The 26,493-nt window shown below is 45.4% G+C and overlaps 1 protein-coding gene across 2 annotated transcripts in view; it reads left to right on the top strand.

Annotated features, from left to right (window-relative positions):
- KIRREL3 (kirre like nephrin family adhesion molecule 3) overlaps positions 1–26,493 on the top strand; it is a 761,495-nt gene that overhangs the window by 662,180 nt on the left and 72,822 nt on the right. For both annotated transcript variants that reach the window (XM_083713549.1, XM_083713548.1), the window contains exon 9: positions 25,850–25,998. In XM_083713549.1, the coding sequence (XP_083569675.1) occupies positions 25,850–25,998 (149 nt within the window). The remainder of the gene's footprint in view (positions 1–25,849; positions 25,999–26,493) is intronic.

The following is a 26,493-nucleotide window of genomic DNA, read 5'->3' as shown; positions in this document are numbered from 1 at the left end:
GTTCTTAGAGATGCACCCCAGGAGGAAGAGAAAGGGCTAGCTGACCAGGATGAGAAATTGTTTGAAACAAATTCTGCATTCAAAATCTTCCTTTGGAAAATGTGGTGTGTCTGACTGGAAGGATAAATATTCAAGAGATGGACATGTCAGCTTCTCCACACCACAGCTGCAGAATGATTTCCATAGTACAGCCTTACTTGTGGCTGTTGCCAGGTATGTCTGCTTGCCCACACACACACACACACACACACACACACAGAGAGAGAGAGAGAGAGAGAGAGAGAAGTCTCTGACCTCCACCCCAGCCCCTTTTTACATTGAAATCAAGGCTGCTAACTTGTGGGCCATCCCAGCAAGCTGTGGAAATTGTCCTGCTAGCCCCACTGCCTTAGACTGGAGATAAAACCTCTCCCCCTGCGCTTTAGAGATGAGTACATGGCAGCACAGGTAGTGAGGTGGGATGGTGGTGGTCCTGGAAGCCCTGCTGAAGTTTGGAGTTATCTAACTTCCTGCTCCATCTTGGTTCACATTCCAAACTTAATTCACATGATCAGGGGTGGAATGGGGGGGTAACAGGCCATGTGTTTTCAAAAGTACTTGCCTATGCAATGACTGTGTGAAAAGCTGCAGCCTTTCTGGAATATCTCACACAGGGAATATCTCAAAGAAGAATGGAAGGATGTCAGCTGCTGTTGTCAGTTCTTCCAGTTTCTCATTTTTCTAATCTTAAATGCAGTTCTCATATTTCTACAGCAATTTGCTATGTAAAAAAAATCCTCTTGAAAATTCTTCAGCATTTTAGTGTGAGTTTCTCCTGAGAAATACATTTTTTTTTGTATTCAGTTTTGCGTATTGTACACATTTTTGCTAGCCATTCCTCCCAATTCAATGCATTTATAACCTTTAAGCACACTATCATTAATATGTTCACTTTTTGTAAATATTGATTGAAGAACTAAATTTGGGTAAGTGCGAATTTTGAAGGGTGGGTATGTTTCAGCTCTTATATTCTTTTGAAAAGTGAAAATTTCATAAACGCGTCCTTAAACACAAACAGAATTTCTCCCCCACCCTTAATCACATACATTAAAGTACCAAAAATAATGCAGCTGGTTTCCTCAACTAGTTTGGAGAGAGAAAAATCAAGAACTAAGAAATTTTAAATACGGTTTTGACATTTTATTTAATGCCCAATGGTTTTTGCTTCTGGCTGGGAAACTTGTAATTGCTAGGTTTGGGACAGGAACAGCTCTGTCAACATATAATCTGCGGATTGACAAAAGAATAGGAGCTGATAATAATGGAAAACCTCTCACACCAAATAAAAGTGGCAAAGAGGCAAAGAAATCCAGGTGATTGTACGTTAACATGAACTCCATTTATAAATGTTGCAGAAATTAACATACAGATTGCAAGGGAGCCAAATAATTGTATTGCTGTGTTGAATCGCCTCCACCAACATTACCAGCTCCCCCCTCCCCCCTTTTTTTTGCATACTGAGAAGTTGCATTTCAGTGAGGAGAACAAAGCGAGCAGCAGACCAATCATTCATGGCAAGGAGACTAAGAGAAGAAAATCATTTGAGTTTGGAGTTGCTGTGGGGAAGGTTCCTAATAGGCTCCTAGCTAAGAAGCAGCTTGAGAGAATGTTAGGAGGTTGGTCTGGTTTTGCTTTGGAATTACTCCTGTCTGTGTGAATGCTTGCTTCCTATCTGCTCAACCTCTTCATTTGTAAATGAACCATCTTCCAGAGAGGACATCCAGTAACACATACCTTTAGGGCTGGCCCATTGACATCGCCTCCCCTACTCATGGTGCTTCATGCCACAGGCCATTCAAGTCAGGATTTCAGAGAATTCTGATGGAAAATTAGGGGAAACTGCCAGTGAGTGTTCATGTATTCCATCCCATGTGCAGGATGGAAATCCAGTGAATACTGATCAATATTTGCTGCTGCTCTTCTTTTCAGTCTGCAAACAGTATGCGATTGATTACCTTTCCCCTATTTAAATTCCAGTTGCATTTCATTGACTGGTGTGGAAATAGTTGTATCATTTCACAACTTACATAAATTCTGGAAATGATTACATAAAACATGCTGTCTTGTGGTGAGAGAAATAACATAGTATTTGGCAGAAATCAAACTGCAGCAGAACAGAAACAGGGCTAATTGTGACAAAGGCAAGTTAGAATGGAAATTGCTGTCTTCTGGCATCCCCGCAGTCAAATCCCACAAGTGCCCCTCCCAATTTCTGATAATAAACATATGGCAATGATAACTAACAAATAAGTAAGCAACAATTTGCCACTGTTGCATAACACCAAGAACTACCTAATGGAGGCAGCTGCCTCACTTATCTTCATGGAATTTATTTGCCTGAACTTATTTGCCCACCCACCAGCACACAGTGCTCCTAAGGGAGAGGGTTCTAATAAAACCAGAACCATTTACAATTCACACCAAACGATTCACACTCAATCTGTTCCTGCAATAATGCTAACCTCGCCTCAGTCTTGACCCCTCCCTACCAAAGATGTCACTTCCAATGGTGCATAAAATCATTGTTGTTGTTGTTAATGGTGGTGGTGGTGGCATTATTATTGATAATAATAATAATTTCACAATATTTATTAGTGCCTTTTCTCATAGCGACTTAAAAGCAATTGAGAACATCCAATGCAAATCTAAAAACACAGCTATACAGATAAAAGTCAGTCATTGAACTAGAAGGGGAAAGTGTTCCAGAGCCACGACGCCACCACCAAGAAGGCCCTCTTCTGGGTGACCGAATAACAGACTTTGCTTGGGGGTGGAATAACAAGAGAGTCCAGTTTTGGTGGAGCTTGGCCTGTTGACTCTATAAGAGGCTGATCTGGAACACTCAGCTATTCAAGGCAGTTTGAAACATAAAATATGAATGTGCCAGGAATCTCCTTAAATTTCTTTAACCCTTTATAAGCCACATATTGTGGCAATGTATTCCATAAGCCAGGGTGGAGAACTTGTGGCCCTTCAGCTCTTACTGAACTACAACTCCCATCATCCTTGGTCTTAGACCTTGCTGGTTCAGACTGATGGGTGTTGGAGTCTGACAGCCTCTGGAAGGCCACAAGTTTCCTCACTCTGCCGTAAGCCATATTTTTTTTCTTATTTGTTTTCCAACTTGCACTCTCTGGAAAGTAATCCGTCAAATCATAAAAATGCTGTTCCTCGGGAGGAAAGGCTTTTTATCAGAATCCTTTTCAACCTTTATGTATAAATGTTGAATACTTTAAAAAGGCTCAGCCAAGTTCCCCACCCCACCCCCCATATTTTTAATCACTGTTTTCACACTATTGCTTATAAAATCTCCTTTGAAGCCTGAAACTAGAAACCTGTTTCCTGGTAGAAATGTGTTTTCTTCCTCCATCATGCACGCCAATTAGATTAGCAGAAAATATGGAGCTGGGAGGTGCTTTTCTGATGCCCCTGGGAGAACAGGAGGAAAACAAATAAACTAATATATAGGGACTGAGAAAGGTTAGAAATGTGGGCAAGAAAAGCAGCAGAAAAGAAAGGAGTGAGGGTGACACATCAGAAATTTGGATGAAGAGAGGAAAAAAGCACTGCGAGAGACTTTATGGTCAGTATGACATACCTGAAAAGAAGAAAACTCTGAAGAAATTGCGATGATTGCTGATAGAAAATTGATTGGGATATCTATAGGATCAACGCCAAGGTTCAACATGACTGGACATCTGCCAAGGACCCAATCCCAGACAGAGTGCCCAGATATATCATTTGTGGACTGAAAACATTAGCAGCAGCAGCAGCAGTAACAGAAACAACAGTGAATACTGATTGCATTCACTAGACTGATTTTTGTTGGAGACATGGGATGTGTAAGCGAACACCGGCGATTTCCACTCTAGTTTCCGTTTTTGTCAAAATTTATTTGAGATCTGTATTTATCGGCAAGGGTGCATTTAAAATAGCACTGTGAATGATGTGTATTGAAGGGGAGGAGCTAAAGGATAATGCGAAGATATTCTGAGATTTATACTTTTATATTCAGGGCTATGTACATATGTGTGTGAGAGAGATTTAAATTCTATGCCAACAAAACTAATACCCTGCAACAGCAAAAGGTGGAATTCTGCAATCATTCATGAATTCGCCATGATGGGAGGGAGGGCAGATAGAGTTATCTCTTTGCTGCTTTTCTCTCTGTGCTCCTTTTCCCACCCTTTCTAGGGGAAAAAACAACCACACTCTGTTACTTTCTAGCCCTTGAGAAACTTGTCTAGCTGACAGTTTGAGCAGAGAGACAGTAGCTGAATTTTTTTCTGATGTTATGACTAGGGAAAGGATATATTTATCCCCAACTCTTTGGCCACATGAATTAGAGCCCAAGAAGCAATCCTGAGAATGTGAGAGACTCGGAGACTGTGAAAACACCTATTTCCATCGCAGAAGGCAGGCGCTGAAAGGTGTGAAATGGTTTGGGGTTTTTCCTCTGCTAAGCTAAACTCCCAGATGTCAGATGGGAGAAAGCCTCAAACTGTGTGACAGCAAGGGAAGGGTAGCTGATTAAGGAAGGCAGCCTGCTGATCAGCTCCTGATAGGGAAACTTTCACAAAAGCTCCTTGATCTGCAAGGCCTTCCTTTAACACCACAGGAGGAGATCCCTATGAACTAAAACAGTTGAAATGTGGCTTCTTGTCCCGATCTTGTGTATGTAGAGAGAAAGAAAAATGGATGGATAATTAGAGAGGTGGTGCGGCAAGATGTATGAACAACAAGATGGGCTAAGTTTATTGAACCTTAAAGGTAAAGGTAAAGGTACCCCTGCCCGTTCGGGCCAGTCTTGCCAGACTCTAGGGTTGTGCGCTCATCTCACTCTATAGTCCAGGAGCCAGCGCTGTCCGCAGACACTTCTGGGTCACGTGGCCAGCGTGACAAGCTGCATCTGGCGAGCCAGCGCAGCACACGGAACGCCATTTACCTTCCCGCAGGTAAGCGGTCCCTATTTATCTACTTGCACCCGGAGGTGCTTTCGAACTGCTAGGTTGGCAGGCGCTGGGACCGAACGACGGGAGCGCACCCCGCCACGGGGATTCGAACCTCTGACCATGAGATCGGCAAGTCCTAGGCACTGAGGTTATACCCACAGCGCCACCCGCGTCCCATTATTGAACCTTATTGAACAACAAAAAGTCCCAATGCAATAATAAAATGCAATAATAAAAATATACAAACATATTAAAAACATGGTCAAAATAAATAAATAAAAACTTCTCAGCATTGGTTCTGTCCCAAAATGCCCAGGGAAAAAAAAAGGTCTTTGTCAGGTGCTGAAACGATGGAGGGCCTTCCTGGGGAGAACATTCCATAGATAAGCAACTACTGCAGAAAAGGTCCTGTTCTCTCATTGTCACCATCCAGACCTCCCTCAGAGGTGGCAGGATTTGGAGCAACTGCCTCATACGGTCTTCCTACTAGATTGGCATTCCGTCTTGTGGGATGTAATCCACAGGGAGCAGTCAAGTACAACATTACCTGTTTTGCTAGAGTGGTCATGCAGGGGATGTTGGTCCAGCCAGTCGAAACTTCCTGTTCCTCTTGGTCTAGAGCATCCTTCCTTGCATGTGACTAGTAGGTGAGCATGACCTTTCCAGACTTGGTAAAAGGCCAAGTCACGCTGCTACCTCTTCCCTTTTTTCCGACCTTCCTGTTCATCCTACCTGCTTCCTGCATCACCTGGACTGGACTGCTGGCTGCCACAGCAGTCTCCCCAGGTTATCTCCCATATGGGGTAAACCAGTTTGTACATGTTTGTAACTTTAAGCCTAAAGCCTTCCTTTAGGGATCACACTGTGCTCTGCCTGATCAAGAGTAAAACTACATTTTGTTACTTGAATAAGACTTGGTGTCTTTATTCTTTTAGGAGGGATTCAAAAGGGGTCTTACCAGGAATATTTATTCTTTTAGGAGGGGTCTTACCAGGAATATTAGAACATATCTCAAGCGGGACAAGCCAGATTGAATTGCTTATTGTCTTAAGAAACACACGGGTTTGCAACAAGCTTTCTGCTGTATAAGAAAGGGAATGCACTCTGCTAAGTGGAGAAACTTGTTAGCACAAGTTAGGAAGGATATTAATAAACAACATATCCTCTCCTGCCACCCTCAACATTCCCTTTTTTAATATTTTTTATTAACCGGCCAATCAAATCAAATCAAATCACATCACATAAATTCCAAATTACAAAGCCGAATTTTAAATTTTGTTGAGGGGACCCATATTTCAAGATCCGAAGGGGGATTCTGATCATCTTCTTGCTACTGCGTTAATGTCCAAATCAGTCCAAACAAAGTTCATAATTCTATCCAGTCTTATCTTGCTGTTTCCACATCACCTCTTGTTCATATATTTTCTCTTTTTTCTTTATGATCTCTTCTGATAGTCTCCTTAAGCCGATAAACACCAATAATAATCCTGTGTGAATTTTTCCGTTCTTCCAATCCTCAAATCGAGATGGTTTCCATATATCATCGCCTTCATAGATAACATCACTCTTTCCATCATTAATTACAGAACTGTCACTCTTAAGTCCCTCTGAGGAGTTTCACCCACAATATAAAAACAGCTCTATTTCTCTATTTCTCCTCCCAGACTTAAGTCCTCCGACAAAACTTCCCAATATGGCGACGGCACTTTTAAAGGAAAGAAAGGAAAGTTTTTTTCCCTCCACCATCAGTCCCTTTGCCATACCGAGTCTTGGCATATCTTCTCATGATTTATACTTGTTCCTCCAACTCGTCTTGTTTTATTAGAGATCTCTTCTGTTAGCAGTCTTTACTCCTCCTCCTTCCTTGGAATATGTGCATTCACTTCATCCAAATTGTTTCTTTTGAAGTTCTTGCAGCTAGTGGCACGGATCAGAGACGTCGTCCAGGAGCACCGAAATCCCACAGGAGGGCATTGTGCCTAGTGCCCCCATCCCCACAAATTCGGGGGTGGTATAGGGCACAGCAGGCAGTCCTCCCCCACAATCCTGGGGGGGTAGGGAGGCTATTTACTCCCATCACAGCCTCCAAATTACCTCATGTGGGTCGGAGAGATGTTATTGTCAGCCATCTTCTGATGCGCCCCTAGTGGCCACCCTCAACATTCCCACATGTCTCTCTCACTGCCTTGCCTTTCCCCATCTTGTCCTGGCACAACTGCCCAGACCTTGAGAAGGGCCTCAGGTGATGATCTCTGAGTCTGGGCAGTTGTGCCAGAGCCAGTGTTATTATTTATTATTATTATTTATTGAATTAATATGCCCATGCCTTCTTATTCCAGTTGACAGTCTAGGATCATGCAGGTGCAGGTGCAGGTGCAGCTAGAGAACCACAACTACCTGCAGCTACAGCCAAGGCCACAGAACTAGCTTCCAACCTTGTTATAGTGTGTTATGTGGAATACTATAAACTCACTCAATTTCTTGTATGAAATTGTTTCATCCTTTTAGAAAGCCACCTAAACCAGTATCTGTCATTATGCCTTGCAGTACTGAATTTCCTTGAGTTAATTGGCCAAGCAAAGGCCTGTGGTTTAACTTGTCTGCTTGTTATTCTGCTTGCTTGAGAATGCTCCTTCACTTCGAAATAGCAAGATAAGATTTTGTATAAACGTTCAGGAAGCAATTCTGCATCTCTTGCTTAAATACCAGTTCCCCAATTTCCCTACCTCATTTTCAGGGTATAAAGTTGTGAGGGATGGTCATTTGGTGATTTGCGGAGAGAACTGTGAAAGAGAGTGAAGTGGTCAGCAATTCCCCCACTTGGCTACGAAAATCACAGGGTGATCATGGACCAGTCATTACCTCCCAGCCCAACCTACCTCTCAGGGTTGTTGTTGGGAATAAATGAGAAGAGGTAGAATCATGTATGCCCCCTTGAACTCCTTGGAGAAAAAGTGGAATATAAATGCAATCAATCAATGATAGAGATAGATAGATGATGATGATAGATAGATAGATAGATAGATAGATAGATAGATAGATGATATAGATAGATAGATAGAGAGGGAGGGAGATTGGCTTTATGACAGAATAAGGGCAATCTGTCATCACTCTAAGGCAGTCTTTCTCAGCCTGGTACATCCCAGATATTTTAGACTACTATGTCTATCAGCCATGATGAGAGTTGTAATCCAACAATATCTGGAAGGGCACAGGTCGGGGAAGGCTGCTTTAAGGATACCTAGGGGACAGAACAGAGTGGAAGAGACTGCCAGTAGTAGTAGTATTTGCCTACCCCCCTACCTATACCCCATAGATCTCTAGCCATCATAGGAACATAGGAAACTGCACAATGCCAAATCAGGGTTTTAGTTAGCTCAGTATAGTCTACATGACTACATCATCACCCCAGGATTTCAGGCAGGAGTCTCTCCCATCCCTACCTGGAGAGACCAGGGATTGAACATGAGATTTTCTGCATGCAGAGCAAACACTCTACCACTAAGGTATGGCCTCTCAAGTAGCTTGGATGTGTTGGTGGTAGTGTTGCTAATGAAGAACTGCAGTCTGCTTGGACATAGTGTTGTGAGTTATAGTTGTGAGTTTTGTACACAGGTTAGGAACACTGGAAGCTATCATGGGTCCATCTAGCTGAGTATTGTCTACATTGACTGACTGCATCGCTTCAGGCAGGGGTCTCTCCCAGCCCTACCTAGTGGCAGCAGGAACTGAATCTAGGACTATATATCCTGCCACTGAACTTCAGCCTTTCCCTTCATTGCCTTTGAACAAGTAGTGAGAGGCAGCTAAGGGAGCAGCTTTGGTAAACTTTTCACCCTCCCCTTCCAGTGCCCCCCCAAATTTTGAAGCAAAAAGATAAATTCTGCCTTGAAGGCTGATATATCAGCATGAAAGTCAGTAATGTGCATGTCCAGGACATCATTTGACCTTCCAAGTCTGATCCTCAGCTTGAACTCTGCATTAAAAAGAAGTTGTTGAAGGAGAAAAATGCAACATACATTGTAATGTGATATCCAGCAAGGCTTCTCAAATAGTGTTCTTTGCTAGCTATGTGGCTATTAAGCCATTTTCCATATGAAGGCATTGCGTAACCTCGTGGGTGCCTCCCCCTTCCCAATTCATAGAATTGTAGAGTTAGAAGGGACCACAAGGATAGTCTAGTCCAGGGGTCTGCAACCCGCGGCTCCGGAGCCACATGTGGCTCTTTTACACCTTTGCCGCGGCTCCGGGGCGGATACTAGCGAGGGGAGGAGGCGCATTGTGGGCCTGACACTCCCCACTGTGACGGGCGCTGTACTGGCTGTGATGTCGCATGGGGGCGGTGCGTGCGTTAGTCACGCACTGTCCCGACGTCACCTTCCCACCCGCTGTCAGATCGCGGCTCTGGAGATATATTTGTTTTAAATGTCGCAATGGTTTTGCGGCTCCCAGTTTTTTTTCTTCTTCGGAAATGGGTCCAAGTGGCTCTTTTTGTCTTAAAGGTTGCAGACCCCTGGTCTAGTCCAGCGGTTCTCAACCTGTGGGTCCCCAGATGTTGTTGGACTGCAACTCTCATCATCCCTGAGCTCTGGCTTTGCTAGCTAGGGGTGATGGGAGTTGTTCTTCAACAACATCTGGAGACCCACAGGTTGAGAAAGGCTGGTCTAGTCCAACCACCTACAGTACAGGGATATTTCACCCAACATGGGGCTCAATTCCTCAACCCTGAGATTAAGAGTCTCATGCTCTTCTGACAGAACTATCCCTTGGTAATTTTAACGAACAGAAAGGAGCAACGGGGGAGACAAATGATTGGGAAATGTTTGCCCTGCAACTGATTTATATAAGGGTTCTAATTCATTTAAGAGAACTGTACAATCTGTGTGGAGCACAGCCGTGCAGCTTCCACACCTGAAATATTGCTTTGTTTAAGGAGAAAAGAGGGGAAAGTAGCAACAGCCGCAGGGGCAGCAAGCAGGGGAGGAATGACACTAGGATTACAGGGTAAGTCATCTCAAGAACTGCTGCAAGAGGGAAATTTATATAGTCCAGAAACAGCCCTGGGCAACACCATCACAATCTATAAATACCTGCAAGGCAACAATATAAATGAAAGTAAGGAATTGCCCATGATCTCTGAAAATCATAGGACAAAGAGTAATGGCCTCAAGCCAAGGAGAGAGATAATGAAGCTGGCTGGATAGTGGAAAGAGCAACAGTAAGGGACTCCCAAGGGACGTGACAGAGGAAATGTCACAATAAAGGTTTAGGAGCCAGAAAAAGGGGGTGTCTGTAGGCAGGGCTATCATGGAGAGGACTTTGGTTGCATTAGGTGGGGGTGGTAGGTCTATGGTGCCATTCACCATGAAGGGAAGGACCACAGCTTAGTGCTAAAACATCTGCTTTGCGTACAGAAGGTCCCCATTTTAATCCCCAACAGGCAGATTTGGGAAAGACTGTTTTTGGACAACACTGAACTGGAATGGGCCAAGGGTCCGACTCAGCATAATACAGTTTTTTGAAGAAATGGAGAGAGGGGTTGTTTCTTCAGCCTTTCATTTTGCTGTTATTTCAAATGTATTTATTTTATTACACAGAATAATACTTCTTATCTCTAGCTGCTGCACATCATTTTCTTCTCTTTGTAGCTTTTCTAACCCTTCCTCAAGAGTCATTGCTGCAGAGTGGGTAGAGCGTTGTGTTGGGGAGACTCAGGTTCAAGTCTTCATCCAGCCATGAATCTCACTGGATGTTTCTTAACTTAACTACCACACTGGGTTCTTGGGAAATAAAAATGTTTGTGTGGGAGAACAATGCATCCTGATTTTTGTTCCCTGGAGGAAAGGTGAGTTGTGGGTGAGTTGTGGGTTGGTAAAACACCACACACAAAATAATATTTGCAAACAATCATGTGCAGCAAGATTGTTTTTCTATGGTGTTGTCCCATGTTTTCACTCACAGAAAGGCAAGCTTTACTACTCATTATAGGAGCAGGTACGGTGGTCACTTCAGCCTGATCCCTTTCTTACCTTGCTTGATCTCCAAGATTTCTCTGCCCCATCAAGCATTGAGCTACTGGCCCTCTTTCTCCCCCTACAATGAGATCTTCCTTGAGGTTCTTTCCCCAGAATCAAAGCCCTTAACTCCACCTTCTGCTGCAAACATTGGCGTTACCCTCTCTACTGTCTCCTCCCTTGAATGGGCCACACTCTCCCCTCTTAAGGCTTTGGACCACAGACTCCAGCCCTGTCCAACCCTTCCTCTTGCTTCCTCCATCTTTGTTCCTCTCCAACTCCACCGGGACCATTTCTGCTCTGACTAGTCCTCTGACATTGGCTTCCTCTTTGGTTGGTCCACCCTGGTTCTCAGACTCACCCATATTTTGATACACATTTGAGAACTACATGGGACTCCAGCTTGGCCTGTTTGCAAGGCATGTGCTGATCTCTTGTGGTTTGACTAGTAGATGAGAAACTCCCATTCTCCCAGGTGGTCTTTGTGAAGGCTGTTAACAGGAATGCCTGCATTCCTTGCAGTCATTTGTGTCTTCCTTGAATTATCCCTTACAGAGCTGTCAGTATAACTAACTTCTCGGCTGTCGGATGCAAACTCTTCCTTGCTCTAATTACTGGTTCATCATTGTCCATAAAGGAGAACATCTGCTGGCAGTTCCCACAGCAGCTGCCTTCTTAAGGCTTTGCTTCCTCTGCAGAGTGTTCCTTTTGGAGCTGGGGGTGGGGAGGGGGAAGGCCTCTCTGTATTCTCAGATATGTCTTCATTGAATCTCGCTGTGTTCAGGTACAAAGCCTGCCATGGGTTTTAATTCATACAGTCATCCAGCATGGAGGAAATAAATAAATGACAGGCACCCAAACACATTCCCTCCACACAGATTCAAATGAAGGTGTAGAGTGGCTTAAGAGGAGTCTGGCTTCTGTTCTTCTGTGTGACTTCTGAGATGGCACTCAGCAAGGCATCCTCCATTCCAACACAGCAATAAGAACATTAGAAGAGGCCAGCTGGTTCAGGCCAATAGTCCCTCTAGTCTAGGATTCCGATCCATCACTACAGGGAATGGAGGAGGAATTGGCTTGATCCGCTTTTTGTAGTGGTCCAAACCAATTTGATGCCCCTCAACTTGTTGTGATTCAAGGACCCGCCACGCGCTTGGGGATAGGAAAGACACGTGGACACAGTATATTAGGTTAATGGGCTAAAAAAGGGAACAGCTTTATTGATTACAGCATGTGAGAGGTATTGGCTTAGGCACTGGATAAAACAACAGAGCATGACTCCATCCCCTCAGGGAGGGGTGAGTCTAACAAGGGTTAACCACCAGTGGGAGGAGCCTGTTGATGCAAATACAACTGAAAGCTCCCCCTGATGTCACTGGGGGTCATGCAGCGGAATGGAAGAGAAGTGCTGCCGTGGTTGCATTTGAGCGGCTAAACCCCGCCCCTAAGCCTCCACCTGGTTGGTTGGCTACCTGGGGGCGTGGCGCGGCAGCCAGGCCAGCTGGGCAGGGGCTGGAATGCCCCCTGCCGATGCGGGAAACGGCTCCTGCTCACAACTCCTCCCCTCTGTAAAGAGGAGAGGCTCTTGTGGACCAGAATTCAACTCCTGATCGTATTACATACTTCTGTAGATTTTGCAAAGCAATGTATGATAGAAGTATGCACAAATGATGTTTTTTGTGGCTAAAGTGTACATAAATCATTTATTAAGACTTGTTGCAAAATACATATTTTTGGGAAATGCATGCAATAATTCATAGAATTTAACTGTGACATTTTCATGCATCCTTTTAAAAGAAATCTGCACAAAACAGGTGGTGTGCATGTTACCCCACCCCAATTTTTTGTCCTCACCACAGTGCTGTGATGTGTTAGGCTTGTTGGCCCAAGGTCACCCAGTAAACTGTGTAACCTACTCACAGTTTTTATGCCATTCTAACTATCCTGCCAAACTTGTTCCCCATGAACAAGGCTTGGCTCAAAGTTCAGGCTCTATTCTAACACACCTCTGTTGATGCTAAGGGGTTTTTTTTTTAATTGATTTTTTTATTAAAGGTTTTCCTCATTCACAAAAGCACATGCATTGTCTCTTTCTTCAGGTTGTGTTTTCTACAGATCAGTTACATTTGTTGTGAGACATTGGTGATATATGCAGTATAGGGTTGGGAAGAAAAGGGGGGTGGGAGAGAGGGGGTGGGGTGGTTAAGCCTGTGTTCTTTTACTTAGTGTATACATGGGTTTTTTGTGTCGGCATCACTTAGGTAGGTTCTCTTTCTATTCACTTGCTATGTTTCCTTGGTGATGAGAGATGTTGGGGTGGCCTAGGGTGTGGCTGATTGTCTTTGGTTGACTGCAATGGGATTTGTTTGTGCATGTGTCATATTGAATCATACGCTGTCAGTGGGTCTGTGTTGTTGTCTTGTTGGGCTGTGTATGTGATGAAGGGGAGCCATACTAGAGGGAAGGCATCCTCTTCTATTTCTCCCCGTGTCAGTTTCAGTCTATTGGTTAGCTTTTCTAGAAAGGCTGTTTCTAAGGGGATATTTCTGATCCTTACATTTAGGTGTCCGGTGTCAATCTTGCAGCAGGCTAGACAAAGTGGATTACCAAGCGTGCTTCATCAAAATGCACAGTTCCTTATCATCACATAACACTGGCACCCGTAGGCCCCGTCACATTTCACCTCTTGCAAAGTGAGGGCTTTGCAATCGGATCACAAGCTAGCTGGAACGACCACAATGTTCTCTCCCACGAAGACTGGTGGCAGCCCTATTTGCTGATTGTGTTCCACGCCCAGGAAGGGAAGAGACACGGGGAGGCTAGTTATTGTGCCCCGTAAAAGACTCGCTTTTAACTTAATCACCCAAAATGGGACTTTCTGCACAATTAGGTGCTCAGTCCCCGAAGCATTCTGTAATCATGCTGATAGGAACTAATTAACTTTGGCTTTTCATTTCATGGATTCGAGCTTCTCATTTACTCTTCCCATTTGCGGGTTTAAAGCAAGGTGAAGAGCAGCAGGAGAGGCATTTTGCAAATGCCCTAGAAGAGACAAACAGAAGGACAGGGGGCAGGTGTTTGTTTTCTGTTTTAACCTGGGAAAACTCAACTGGGAGGTAAAGACGGCGAAATGAGGGAGAGTTGGGTGACCACTGGATTTTAGGCATCTACCCAGATCCATTTTAGAGAAGAATCATGAACATAGGTGCTGAGGGGGACCATTTTCAGCCTGAGGGCACATTTTCTTCTGGGCAACATTCCAAGAGCCACATGCCAGTGGTCAGCAGGGCCAGAGGCAAAAGTGGGAAGAACGAGAATGTTTCTACGGTGAGCTAGTTTCCACACAAACTCAGACACACCACTCTGTCCTTAGTCTAGGTGAGCAAGAGTTACTATCAGAGCTCAAGGGCACATTCCAGCCATACAATAAACCCCAAGCAGGGCTTGTGATGGATGTGGCTGGGGAGAGTCCCAAGGGCCAGATAGAAAGCCTGGAAGGGCCAAATTACTCTCCCCCCCCCACTCCTGGTTTACAGTGGTACCTTGGGTTACAGACGCTTCAGGTTACATACGCTTCAGCTTACATACTCCGCTAACCCAGAAATAGTACCTCGGGTTAAGAACTTTGCTTCAGCATGAGAACAGAAATTGTGCTCCAGCAGCGCGGCAGCAGCGGGAGGCCCCATTAGCTAAAGTGGTGCTTCAGGTTAAGATCAGTTTCAGGTTAAGAACGGACCTCCGGAACGAATTAAGTACATAACCCAAGGTACCACTGTATTTATTTTTAATTGAGTGGGTTGTTGTTGATGCTGTTGCCGTTGTTTAAAGAACCTTGGCAATGCCTCACCTCTCAGGGAGGTAGGGAATGCGTAGTACAGTATTCCAAACTTAGGTAGACACTCCGGTTTACAGCAAGGACAAGGAGAGCGGCATTCAAAGCACAAAAAAGTGCTTTTCTCATGAGCTTGTTGAATGCAAGGCCAAAAATAAAAGCAAAGTCACTGGATTAATTATTAAAGGAAGAAGCAGCGGGAGGGGGGAGGCGGAAAGGGAGCTGATTTACTTCTATGCACACCCCAATCACCCAGCGGGGGGGAGAAGCTGAAATGGCTAGTCAGCATCTGTTGGAGGCGTGAAGATAAATGAGTGAAGAAAGGAGATAAATGCATACAAATTGAGCTCACATCTGTACCGTTAATATATCTCTTTTGAAAAGCTCGTGTCATCAGTTGGAGTGCAGAGCCCTGCTGTTCAACCCACCCACCCCAGCCCCCCACCCTTCGGATTTGGACTTTTAACCACAGGATCGGCAGCAGTCTAGATCTGGCAGCTCTTGCTTCCCTTCCCCATTGGCAGCTCAGGTCTTCTGCAAGCCCTTTTCACATTGTCAGAGACACAGGCTGAAACTGTGCAGGTCACACCCCACTGTTCCTGCCCCTGACCTGCAGTGATCCATTGGGACAAATTGGGCACTGCCCCACCAACTTCAGTTTACTCTCTGTCAGCCCCCATCACCCAGCCTCTTTGCACACAACCAGTCCAGAGGATACCACTGCCTACCAGCTTCCTTTAGTGTTGCCCTAGTAGAACTGAGCAGAGAGGAAGATGGGGGCCAAGCTAGGATTAGGTGGCTATTGCTGTCAATGGCTCTGTCTCCCTGCCTCTCGACCTACCAGTCCTAATGGGCACCAACCACCACTGCTAACCTGCATGCATTCTTGGGCTTTGTGTGCGCTGAATAATGGCTATGTTCTACTCGTCAGAGACAGTATACTTTTGCATGTCAGTTGCTGGGAATCACAAGGGCAAGGTGTGCTATTGCAATCGGGTTCTGCTTGCAGGCTTCCCATCAGCATCAGATAGGGCTACAGCTTAAGAAGTAACAAGTTAAAAAGTGCAAGTTCTGTTTTTTCTTTGGTGGGTGGACACTCCACTTTCTACATCTGCTCATTGGGAGAATTCTCCATTTATTCCCATTCTGCCTCTCTTGTTCCATGACTGCTAAGCTTACTCCAGAGTTTTGATGCAGCACTGTCAGAGGCTTTTTGAAAGTCTTCAGTACACAATGTCATATGAATCACCTCCATCTATATGCTTGTTGCTGAGAAAGGGACTTACCCTTGCAAAAGCCATTCTGGCTCTGCTTCAGCAAGACTTGTTCTTCTGCATGCTTTTGGACAGTCTCTCTCCTTATGGTCAGAAACACTGTTGAGAGAGGGCATTTGCACAAGCCAAATATATGTGCATACAGATCACAGGCCTCAGACTCTAGCCTTTTTGACAAAGTGGGGGGGGTGGCTGTGCAGGTCCAGGAGCAGGGGACAGCAATGCACCATTTTGTTATCGCTCTTTACTTCCCTGCCACAGCAGGACCTATTTATCTACTTGCACTGACATGCTTTCGAACTGCTAGGTTGGCAGAAGCTGGGTCAGAGCAATGGGAGCTCAACCCATTGTGTGAATTCGAACAGCAGACCTTCCAATTGGCAAACCCAAGAGGTCTAGACCACTGTGCCACCCATGCTGTGTAAATGTCACGGTGCTCTGTTGCGCCAGAAGCAGTTTAGTCATGCTGGCCATATGACCCAGAAAGCTGTCTGTGGACAAACGCCGGCTCCCTCGGCCTGAAAGCAAGATGACTGTAGGAATTGGGTGCATCATGCATCTAGAATTGGGCATGGTTGGAGTTAGAGTTAGAATGGCAGCATTAGACCGGAGCAGTGGGTCATAATTACATCCAAGTGCCAAAGACCCAAGTCTAAACTGAATTCAGTTAAGAGCAGATCTGGGTTAGGGGAAGGCTCAGTAGCAGGGGCGGCTAATTGTTGTCCTTCAGATACTGCTGGGCTACAATTTCATCAACCCTGGCTAAGTCATGCTGAATAGGGCTTATGACTACTGGAGTCCAGCAACATCTGGTGGGCCAGAGGTCCCCATCCCTGGTCTATTGAGCACCACCAATTGAGCCTCGCTTTCTGAGATAAACATGAAGATTTCTCTGTTGTGCCTCTCTTTTATTCCTCTGTCCCTTCAATTATTATTCATAATGGAGAAAGCTACAGGGCCTTCCAGGTCAAACAATTTGTGCATCTGGCCCAGTATTGTCTACTTCCAACTCTGGGGGAACTGGTCACCTTCCAGATTTTGCTGGACTACAGCTCCCTTCACCCTTGATCATTAGCCAGGCTGGCTGGAACTGATGGGAGCTGGAGTCTCAACAATGTCTACTAACTTCTGATGGCTCACAGATTCCCCACCCCTGCTCTGATCTGACTGACAGCACTTCTCTATGATCTTAGGCAGAGGTCTTTCACAGCACGTTTCCTTTGATCGCCCTAACCAGAGATACCAGGGATTGGATCAGGAATCCCCTGCCTACAAGGCATGTGCCTTACTACCCTGCTAGCCTAGAGACACATGGCCCTCCATGCCTTTTTGGCTGGCCCTCAGAACTCAGCCCAGGCCATGTTCATCACCAGCCCTGCTTTGCACCCCAGAAGTTCTTGCCTAGCTAGAATGTGTCCTTGAACTCTGGCAAGGTCTTTTGCTTGCCTGGATGGCGGATGCAGAGTGATGTGCAATCAGTCCCTCCGGCATATCTTCTGTTAGACAGGGTTGCAGTGTTGCCATGTTGCATGGCTTCTGCGGGACTGTGAAAGCCCTTGCCTTGCTAGCAGATTCAACTCCGCTTTCCCAGCAACAACGAAGGAGTTTCCTTTCATTCTTTTGCTGCGTTGCCACCCCTGCTCTCCTGCTCCATTTCGGGGTGAGGCATTCATTCTTTTTAAAAAAGACGCAAACACAAAGGAAAGTTACAAACAAACGAATAAATAAGCTGTCGACATTTGAAACTGACCCCTTTCCGCTCACAGGTTAATATTATTATTCCTATTTATAGCGCTCACATTTGTAGTGCTTAGGGCTTCGTAATGTCACCTCAAAGTGAAGCTGCATTCCGCTGATTTTTATCTGGAACAAATGACATCAAACTAGAGACTGAAAGGGAAGCGTACTTTAAAAGCTAATTGATGGAAATTTATTTCAGAGTTAGTACTCAAACAACTGGGGCGGGGTGTGTGTGTGGAGTGTGTTGAGAATTGCTGCTAGTTCTTTCCTTTCCCTTCTTTCCCTTGCGTGGTGAGTTCCCCCTCCCCCCGGTGGAACTAAAGACACATGACACAATTATTTAAGGTTAATGGGCTAAATATGGCCACAACTTTATTGGTTACAGGTGATGAGCGGTATTGGCTTAGGCATTGGTCCTAGCAGACTATCCGGCTTCAGCCTGTCCGCTTGAAGTCCGGAAAGGGTTAACCACCAGTAGGGGGAGTCCTGCTGATGCACATCAACTACTAGGAACTCCCCCGGGGTCACCGCTGGGGGGCGTGCCTTAGGCCCTCACCTCCATTGGCTTTGGACAGGGCCACGCCCCCCAGAATCCTTTATCGGACTACCCTTCAATATGCGGGGCAGGTGATGGCACTTCCTCCCCTCTTCCATCTACAATACAATACCAATGCGCCCACAATCCCACCTCCTCTGCAGGGTGGAAGTGGCTTTTCCTCCCCTCCCCTCCCCTCTCCCCACCACCTGCAGCTCACTTCATTCAGTAGACTCACTGAACATTGAGCCACTAGGACTTAGGTTGGTGGCCCTCCCAGCTTGGTGCCCGAGATAAATGCCAAGCTCGGCAAACCCTAAAGCCGGCCCCACACCCAGAGGTGGAGCTCGCTGCTCCAGCACCCAGACAGGTGCACATGCTGTGCACCCAGGGGCGGAGCTAGCATCCCAAGGGGGTGCCGCCCACGGTGAGCATCCAGGGGGATCGGGACGGGGATGTCATCCCCCTCAGGGATGACACCCGGGACAAACCACACCCACCACACACCCCTTCTTCCGCCAGTGCCCACACCCTGATTCTAACAGGGAATCCACACTTCATGTGATAATTATGTATATTACTGTTACACTCTTGCCTTGTACTGTTACTCCTCTTGTAACAGAGGAATGACAGGTGTGTGTGTACTCAACTACCTCTGTACAATTTTTATTTACTTATTTGTATACCGCTTATATGCCCAAATGGCTTCTAAGCTAGGGTTGCCATAGTTCAAAAAGTGAAAATCCGGCCAGAAAAGTTGTTGCGCTTCTTCTTCCCCAAAATTGTTGGGCTATTTCTGAGGGAAATAGGCAAAAATGACACTGCCGACATAGACAATAACAACACCATCAGGGCATTGAAATATCCTTAATTAGAATATATAATAAAACAAGCTGGTTGTAAAAAAGAAAGAAAGAAAAGAAAGAAACATGACAATCAAAACAGGTTTTTTTAACCAGTTGGAACAATGTGATCAGAAGTTGAGCCCGGGTGCCTTTGTTGGACCACTCACATGTTATAAGAACAACCATGTATCATTCTCCTTACTGTGTTTGCTGCAAATAACATCAGTATGCCATAGTTGATACATCAAACGTCATAGGAGCCAACTCCTAGGGGCTGCGACGTGGCTTACCTGGGCCCCCACAATATTTTATTCAAGTTGGCACCCCTATAAAGTGTGAAACTAGTCTCAAACACAGTGCATTTCCTTCCAACACCAGTTGGGACTTCTCCATGGTGGCCCCCTGATTATGGAGTGCCCTCCCCCTGAAAGTATGGTGTTTCAGCTCCAGGTTAAAACTTTTTTGTTTTCCTGGGCATTTCTGGGATGTTAGCCCACTGCTCTAATCAGTGTGTTTGGAAGTTTAATTTTATATTTTTAACTGCTGTTACTTTGTTATGATGATGGTTTTTATTGTTTTAAATTTTTTAAGTGGTCTTGTAAACCTGTCCTGAGATCAATCGATGAAGTCAGGTTTAAAATGTCCTTAATAAATAAACATTGCTTTTAGCAACAGTAAATCGGTTTAATATGCTCCAGTTCCATTGCTCAAAGCTTAGCTACACTGATGGGTTTGCAAGGGCAAAGAGTCAGGACAGGAAGTGCCTCTCCCCTCTCTCTTCATGTGGTTACATCTTTATGTAACAGGAAGAAACTATGTGTGATGCACTATCCTGCCTTGTGCTACATATTTGCATTTCTGATTATGACCCACAGATAGCAGTGATACTGTGTGTGTGTGTGTGTGTGTGTGTTTCAGTGCTCCATCAGCGCTGCCTCTTAATGCATGCTGCTTTGGGTATCAGGCCTAATTGAACCATGTCCTCGTCTTCCATAAGACAAAAGTTACTGAGTGGTGAGTGGATTGAATTTCAGCCAGCAGATACTTATGAAGTTAGATTGGCAGTTAATTTTTATATGACTGATAGTTTAGGTAAAGGTAAAGGTACCCCTGCCCGTACAGGCCAGTCTTGCCAGACTCTGGGGTTGTGCGCCCATCTCACTCAAGAGGCCAGGGGCCAGCGCTGTCCGGAGACACTTCCGGGTCACGTGGCCAGCGTGACATCGCTGCTCTGGCGAGCCAGAGCTGCACACGGAAACGCCGTTTACCTTCCCGCTAGAAAGCGGTCCCTATTTATCTACTTGCACCCAGGGGTGCTTTCGAACTGCTAGGTTGGCAGGCGCTGGGACCGAGCAACGGGAGCGCACACCGCCGCAGGGATTCGAACCGCCAACCTTTCGATCGGCAAGCCCTAGGCGCTGAGGCTTTTACCCACAGCGCCACCCGCGTCCCGACTGATAGTTTACTTTGTACTAAATTTAAAATCTTACGACACCCATATTGTCGAAATGAATTATTCATTGATGTATCGTACATAAATCTGGTGTTGTAATGATGTACTGGTAATGTGGTTTCCTCTTGTGTTGTGAGCTACTTTAGGCACATTATGTAGAAAAGTGGCATCCATATTATTATTATTATTATTATTATTATTATTATTATTATTGATTGCAGATGCTACCATGCTTTTTAGGTTTTCGCCCCGCACCCACCTGCCCCCCAGATCATCTTAATCTAATCTCTCGTACACTGTCAGTTCCTCCATCTATCCATCTCTGACATCCCCAGTGTGGCAGGATGCCAGATGGTGCCCCATTAGGTCACATTTGCTTATTGTTTGGTAAACAGCAGTTTAATTTAAGTGCTGAGTTGACAGCTTGTCCTCAAAAGACAATTTTCACATTGCAATGTTTCAAATGCCAGCTTGGCTTTCTAGTATAATGTTATTTCAACTGCCTTAAAGGGATAAAGTTCCCTTTGATTAAAAAAAGGAGGAGGGGGGAGCCCAGGGGAACTGAACTGTGTGTTTTGATGTTGACAGACCTGAGTGCATGAACTGGCAAACCTTGGACTGGATTTTCCCAGGCGCTTTGGGGCTGGCTACGGGTCTTCTTGCTTTTATGAGCCTGGAAGCTCAGCCTGTCCAATAATCATCATGACTGGCAGAATTCTCCCCTGTTTGTTCTACGCTTAGCAGTGATTTAGAGGATGTGTGTGTCAGTATCAGCCAGGTTTGCAACCAGGAGCTGCTGGAATCCATTGTACGGGTGTTGTGAGCATTTAAGCACCAGGTGCTCATATTAGCGAAAGCCCTTGATAGAATGTTTGAGGGCAGGATCCAGATAAGTATGGCTAGGCTCATTTCTACCCTGCAGTTTTTCCCTGTTGCAAGCATCATGATTAAGCGAGCACTGCTTTCTGCTATAAATGTGCATATTCACTTGCTGAATCTCTATTCTCACCTCTGGCCCTTTATTTGTGATTCATACAGAACATAGCCTGGCTTCAGCTGCCTATACTCTGGTAGCCTCCAGGTTAGACTACTGCAATGTGCTGTATATGGGGCTGCCTTTGGAGACAGTTCAGAAATGGCAGCTAACGCAGAAGGCAGCAGCTACGTAGATTGTTCACAGGAACAAGAAGGTGTGAACACGTACCGCTGCTTTGTTTCCAGGCCCAATTCATGAAGAGCCAGTGTGGTGTAGTGGTTAAGAGCGGTAGTCTCGTAATCCTGGGTAACCGGGTTTGCGTCTCCGCTCCTCCACATGCAGCTGCTGGGTGACCTTGGGCCAGTCACACTTCTCTGAAGTCTCTCAGCCCCACTCACCTCACAGAGTGTTTGTTGTGGGGGAGGAAGGGAAAGGAGAATGTTAGCCGCTTTGAGACTCCTTAAAGGGAGTGAAAGGCGGGATATCAAATCCAAACTCTTCTTCTTCTTCTCTTCTTCTTCTTCTTTTCTTTTGCAGCTGTGAAGGAAGGTTCTTGAATTCAAGCCCCAGATGCAAAGGTTGCTGCAGAAAAGAGGGTTGGTTCAGTGCCAAATGCACACCCAATTTTCAGCAGGTGTTGGCTCCATTCAGGAGCTCCTGAGTTGAACCCATCCGAGCGGGACTTGCTATTGGCACCTGTCAGGACTTAAAAGGCACCAAACTTAAAAGGCACTGACTTGCAGTAGAACAATCACGAGTGCATTCTAAGACTCTAGATTGTTTCTCTGCAGCCTGTCATATGACAACAGATGTGGGGAAGAGGGGCATGGCTGAAGGAAAATGACCTCCTGGGTGAAATTAAGAACCAACGAGAGTCCTAATTTGGCCCCTAGGTCAGTGTTTCCCCATTGCTGACGTAGAGAGACATGCTATGCCATGTCTTAACTTTGACATTGAGGACTCATCTGCACTGTATGTTTAATGCAGCATTGTATCACTTGAAACAGTCATGGCTTCCCCCAAAAAAACCTGGGAAATGTAGTTTCTTAAGGGTGCTGAGAGTTGTTAGGAGATTCCTATTCTCCTCACAGAGCTACCATTCAAAGAGTTCTCCAGGAAGAGGGATTGATTCTCTGGGAAGAAAGAATGCTTCTATGTGTTTTTCTGCCAACTTATGGTGAGAGTTACACCGTGGTGTCTGTCTGACTTATTTTGTACAAATTTCTTGTTGCAATGACATATGTCTGCAAGTTGTTTCCAGAAAATGAAACATCTGTGCACATGGAGAGAAGTGAACATGTGTATGTTGTGTCTATGACTTTGTTCTCCAAGGTCCCAAGCAGAGGTTTTTTCCCCTAGGAATGGATGAACCAACCTATTTCTATCTGGGGTCAACTTCACAATTGTAGGTCTGTTCCATACTTTCTTTTGTGGATTGTTTATAAAAATGCAAAACCAACACTCCCCCCCCCAAAAAAAAAAATCACATTTAAATTGTTCACACTTTCCCCCAAAGCACACAGTTTATACAAAATGCAATTGTCCTGTAAAATATCCATTTGGGGACACATTTTTAGCAGGAGTTGTTTTGCAAAATCAGGAAAGATGCATAACCCAATGGGTAGCTGCTTCCTGGCCCCTGCATAAGGCTGGGACCAACAAATTAGGTCGCTCTGTTTTACAATGTGGACCGAATGAATTTCTCCTCTATTCCACATCTCCCACAGCCTTACACACTGACATCTTTTTATCACAAAAGGCTGAGGATTGGGTCTTTCGCTCTCTGTATGTAAATCATATGTGCTACCCCTGAGCTGAGAGGTCTCACCCAGTTTATTTTAGGAACTGCTCTTTTTAAATGTGAAAACCCTGCGATTTGGCCCCCTTCCCCATTCACACACTTTTTGGATAACAAATAACAGTTGGTGGCTTTCTGCTACATTGCCAGAAACAACAGGTTATATAAGTAGGTCAAGAAAGAGTCAATTATAAGAGAACTTGTTCAGTTAGCAGAGATGGATGAACATCCTAGGATGACTTAGGTGGAATCTGCATTACAGATGGTCTCAACCCCAGGAGATAGTTTAGCAAAATCTTCTACCGCTGATATATTCCAATTCCACATTGTCTGCAGATTCAGCCATCTGTGGCTGAGAAAAAGGTGTTTGTCATGGTAGAATATCCCCAGCAGAAGAATCTGGGTGATGTTGACCACATGTGATCGGAATGCAAGTGGTTTAGAATAGCACGTATGTCCAAGGGTTGCACTAGACTCTTGAGTACGCAAGACATACTTTTTTTTCCAGGTCTGTTCCATTAAGTTCAGTTCATTAATTTACATTATCTGTAGACCAACCATTAAAAAAATACAATATAAGAGCAATCGTTACACGTTGCATGCATCACCTGGCCTACAGCACAAGCAATTGCAATTTCTTTCAGCAACTTATATATTTGTTTCTTAGTCCTTTTTTCACTTTTGGTTTGGTTTGCTGCTACTTCTCAATGTGTGGGGTGGTTTCCATGCTCACATGGGGTTATCCCACTTCATTCTCAGAGCAACCCAGTAATATGAGTTAAGCAGCAAAGGAGATGAGTGTCCCAAGGATACCCAGTGAGTTTCAAGACTGAATGGGGATTGGAACCTGAGTCTGACTGTTGACCCAGTGCACCACACTGGCTCACAAGCCCAGGGGAAGGGAGCTCTAGGCTGGGGACCAACATGGCCTTCCAAGTTTCTTTGTCTGCCTCTCTTTGTCTGACCTGGTCTCTTCAAGTCATGCCACTCTCCCCAGACCACACCCTTATTGACCCTGCTTTGCACTCCAACCATTTTTGCCTAGCTGGAAAGTGCCATTGAATTCTTGCTTGTCTGGATGGAGATGACAGGGAGGGGGAGAGTAGCCTACTATACAAAGGCACTATTTGTTGCTCTACCCATTTTCCTCTGGTCCTGCCCACTGCTGTCATGTGGCCCTCAGAATGTTGCCCTTAAGGGAATGTGGCTGAAAAAGGCTTGGCACTCCTGCACTGTCTATCTTTATCCAGACATTCTTCCTCAGGTGTTTTCCATCATGTGTGTCGGGAGAGGAAGGACACACTTGCTGACCTCTGTCCCCTCCATTGCATTCCTGATGATCCAGTCTTTTAGAGACTGGCTGCACCATTTAGAACCCTGCATCAATCAGGGCTCTAATTCACCTGAGGAGCCTCTACATGCAGCGCTGGCTCCCTGCTTCAGGCATTTAGCCCCAGTGCATGGAGGCTGGTGGGGCTGGGTTGCCAGGTGTAAGAGCAGCAAGCACCCCCCCACACACCAGGCATAGCAAACTTGGCCCTCCAGATGTTTTAGGACTACAATTCCCATCACCCCTGAACACTGGCCCTGTTAGCTAGGGATCATAGGAGTTCTAGTCCCCAAACATCTGGAGAGCTGAGTTTGCCTATGCCTGCCCCCCACTCTCCCCCATGATGGGAAAACATGAGAGGGACCTCTTGGATGGGGCTACTGTTGTTCAACAATTGTGAGGAGTAGGAGGCAATCCCTAGATTATTTTTCATAGAGGGCCAATAAAGGTGCTCTTTGAGGGCTACTCATAATGCCACTGCCATGAAGGCTGCTTCACATGTTGAGTTTCCATGGCACGGTCAGCAAGTGCATAGTGCATCTGCTTTGTGAAAGCTAAGCAAGTCAAGGTCTGGATGGGAGGCTGTCTTAGATTCCTAAATCTGCCATTTGGAAAAAGATGAAAGGCGGGGTGTGAATGTACTAAATAAAATAAAATAAATAAAGGGCAAGCAATTTGCACGCAGGGACTCACCATGCTGAACCAGCAGTTCTATGTTGACATGGGTTTAAACAAATCTGTGATTGACTGACTGACGGATGATCCAGCACTTTTTATCTATCTCTCCGCAAGCCACCAGAAATGAACAGCGTTTGGTAGCAAGGAGAAATTTGCTGGAGAAGCTTCTGCACAATGGTGTTTCACACGGAGTGCAACATCACAACCTGTGCTTGTGTATCAGGCCTGGGGAGTGGCCTGAATTGGACCTTTCTCCCTGTGTCCTTAACTTGGTTTTGTTTTGACATCTCCTTCCATGTGTGGTCCTTGTACAGTGAAACCTGTTTTACGTGGCAATGCCTTTATAACACAGCCCTGCTCTTCTCCTTGTTGTCTTTCTGCAGGTGGGCCAAAAAGGGACACATTATAAAGGAAGCATCGGGGGACTCTTATGAGACCATTGTTGACCATACCTATTTTTTTGAACCAATCTCTTGCGAGGTGACCAACGCTTTAGGCAGCACGAACATCAGCAGGACAGTCGATGTCTACTGTAAGTACAGCTCAGCTGCTGAACCATCAGGAGTTTATGTGATAGGGCTAATCCTTCGTAAATTGAGAGTTGCCTTGTGGATGATAACGGTGCAATTTCTTAAGGGAATGAGATGGACAATAAGGGAATGAGATGGACAATCGATTTATCAGTGGTGAAAAAGGAAGCCAGAGAAAGGACCTAAATAATAATGGTCCAGCTGTTGTTTTGGTTAACCTTCACCTGGAAAACCAGGCACACACCAGCCTTTTGTGCTAAAGGTGGAAAAGTTTTGTCCTGCACAGTAGCAAGTCACCATGAATGGGACAGATGCAACCCTCTACATCTGGGGTGGGGACTCTTTTTGGCTCAATGCACCAGATCCTCATCTGTCCCCACCCCTGCAGTCTAGCTTCAATAGGTGGATGGGACAACCTACCTGTCGATCATCTGACATCAGGTTGTCCTGCCTACCTGTCAAAGTCCTTGGCACTGCACATCCCAAGCTCACGACAG

The sequence above is a fragment of the Podarcis gaigeae genome (genome assembly GCF_964106915.1).
Source record: "Podarcis gaigeae genome assembly, chromosome: 15".
NCBI classification, from domain to species: domain Eukaryota; kingdom Metazoa; phylum Chordata; class Lepidosauria; order Squamata; family Lacertidae; genus Podarcis; species Podarcis gaigeae.
This window is presented reverse-complemented; position numbering and strand designations above follow the sequence as displayed.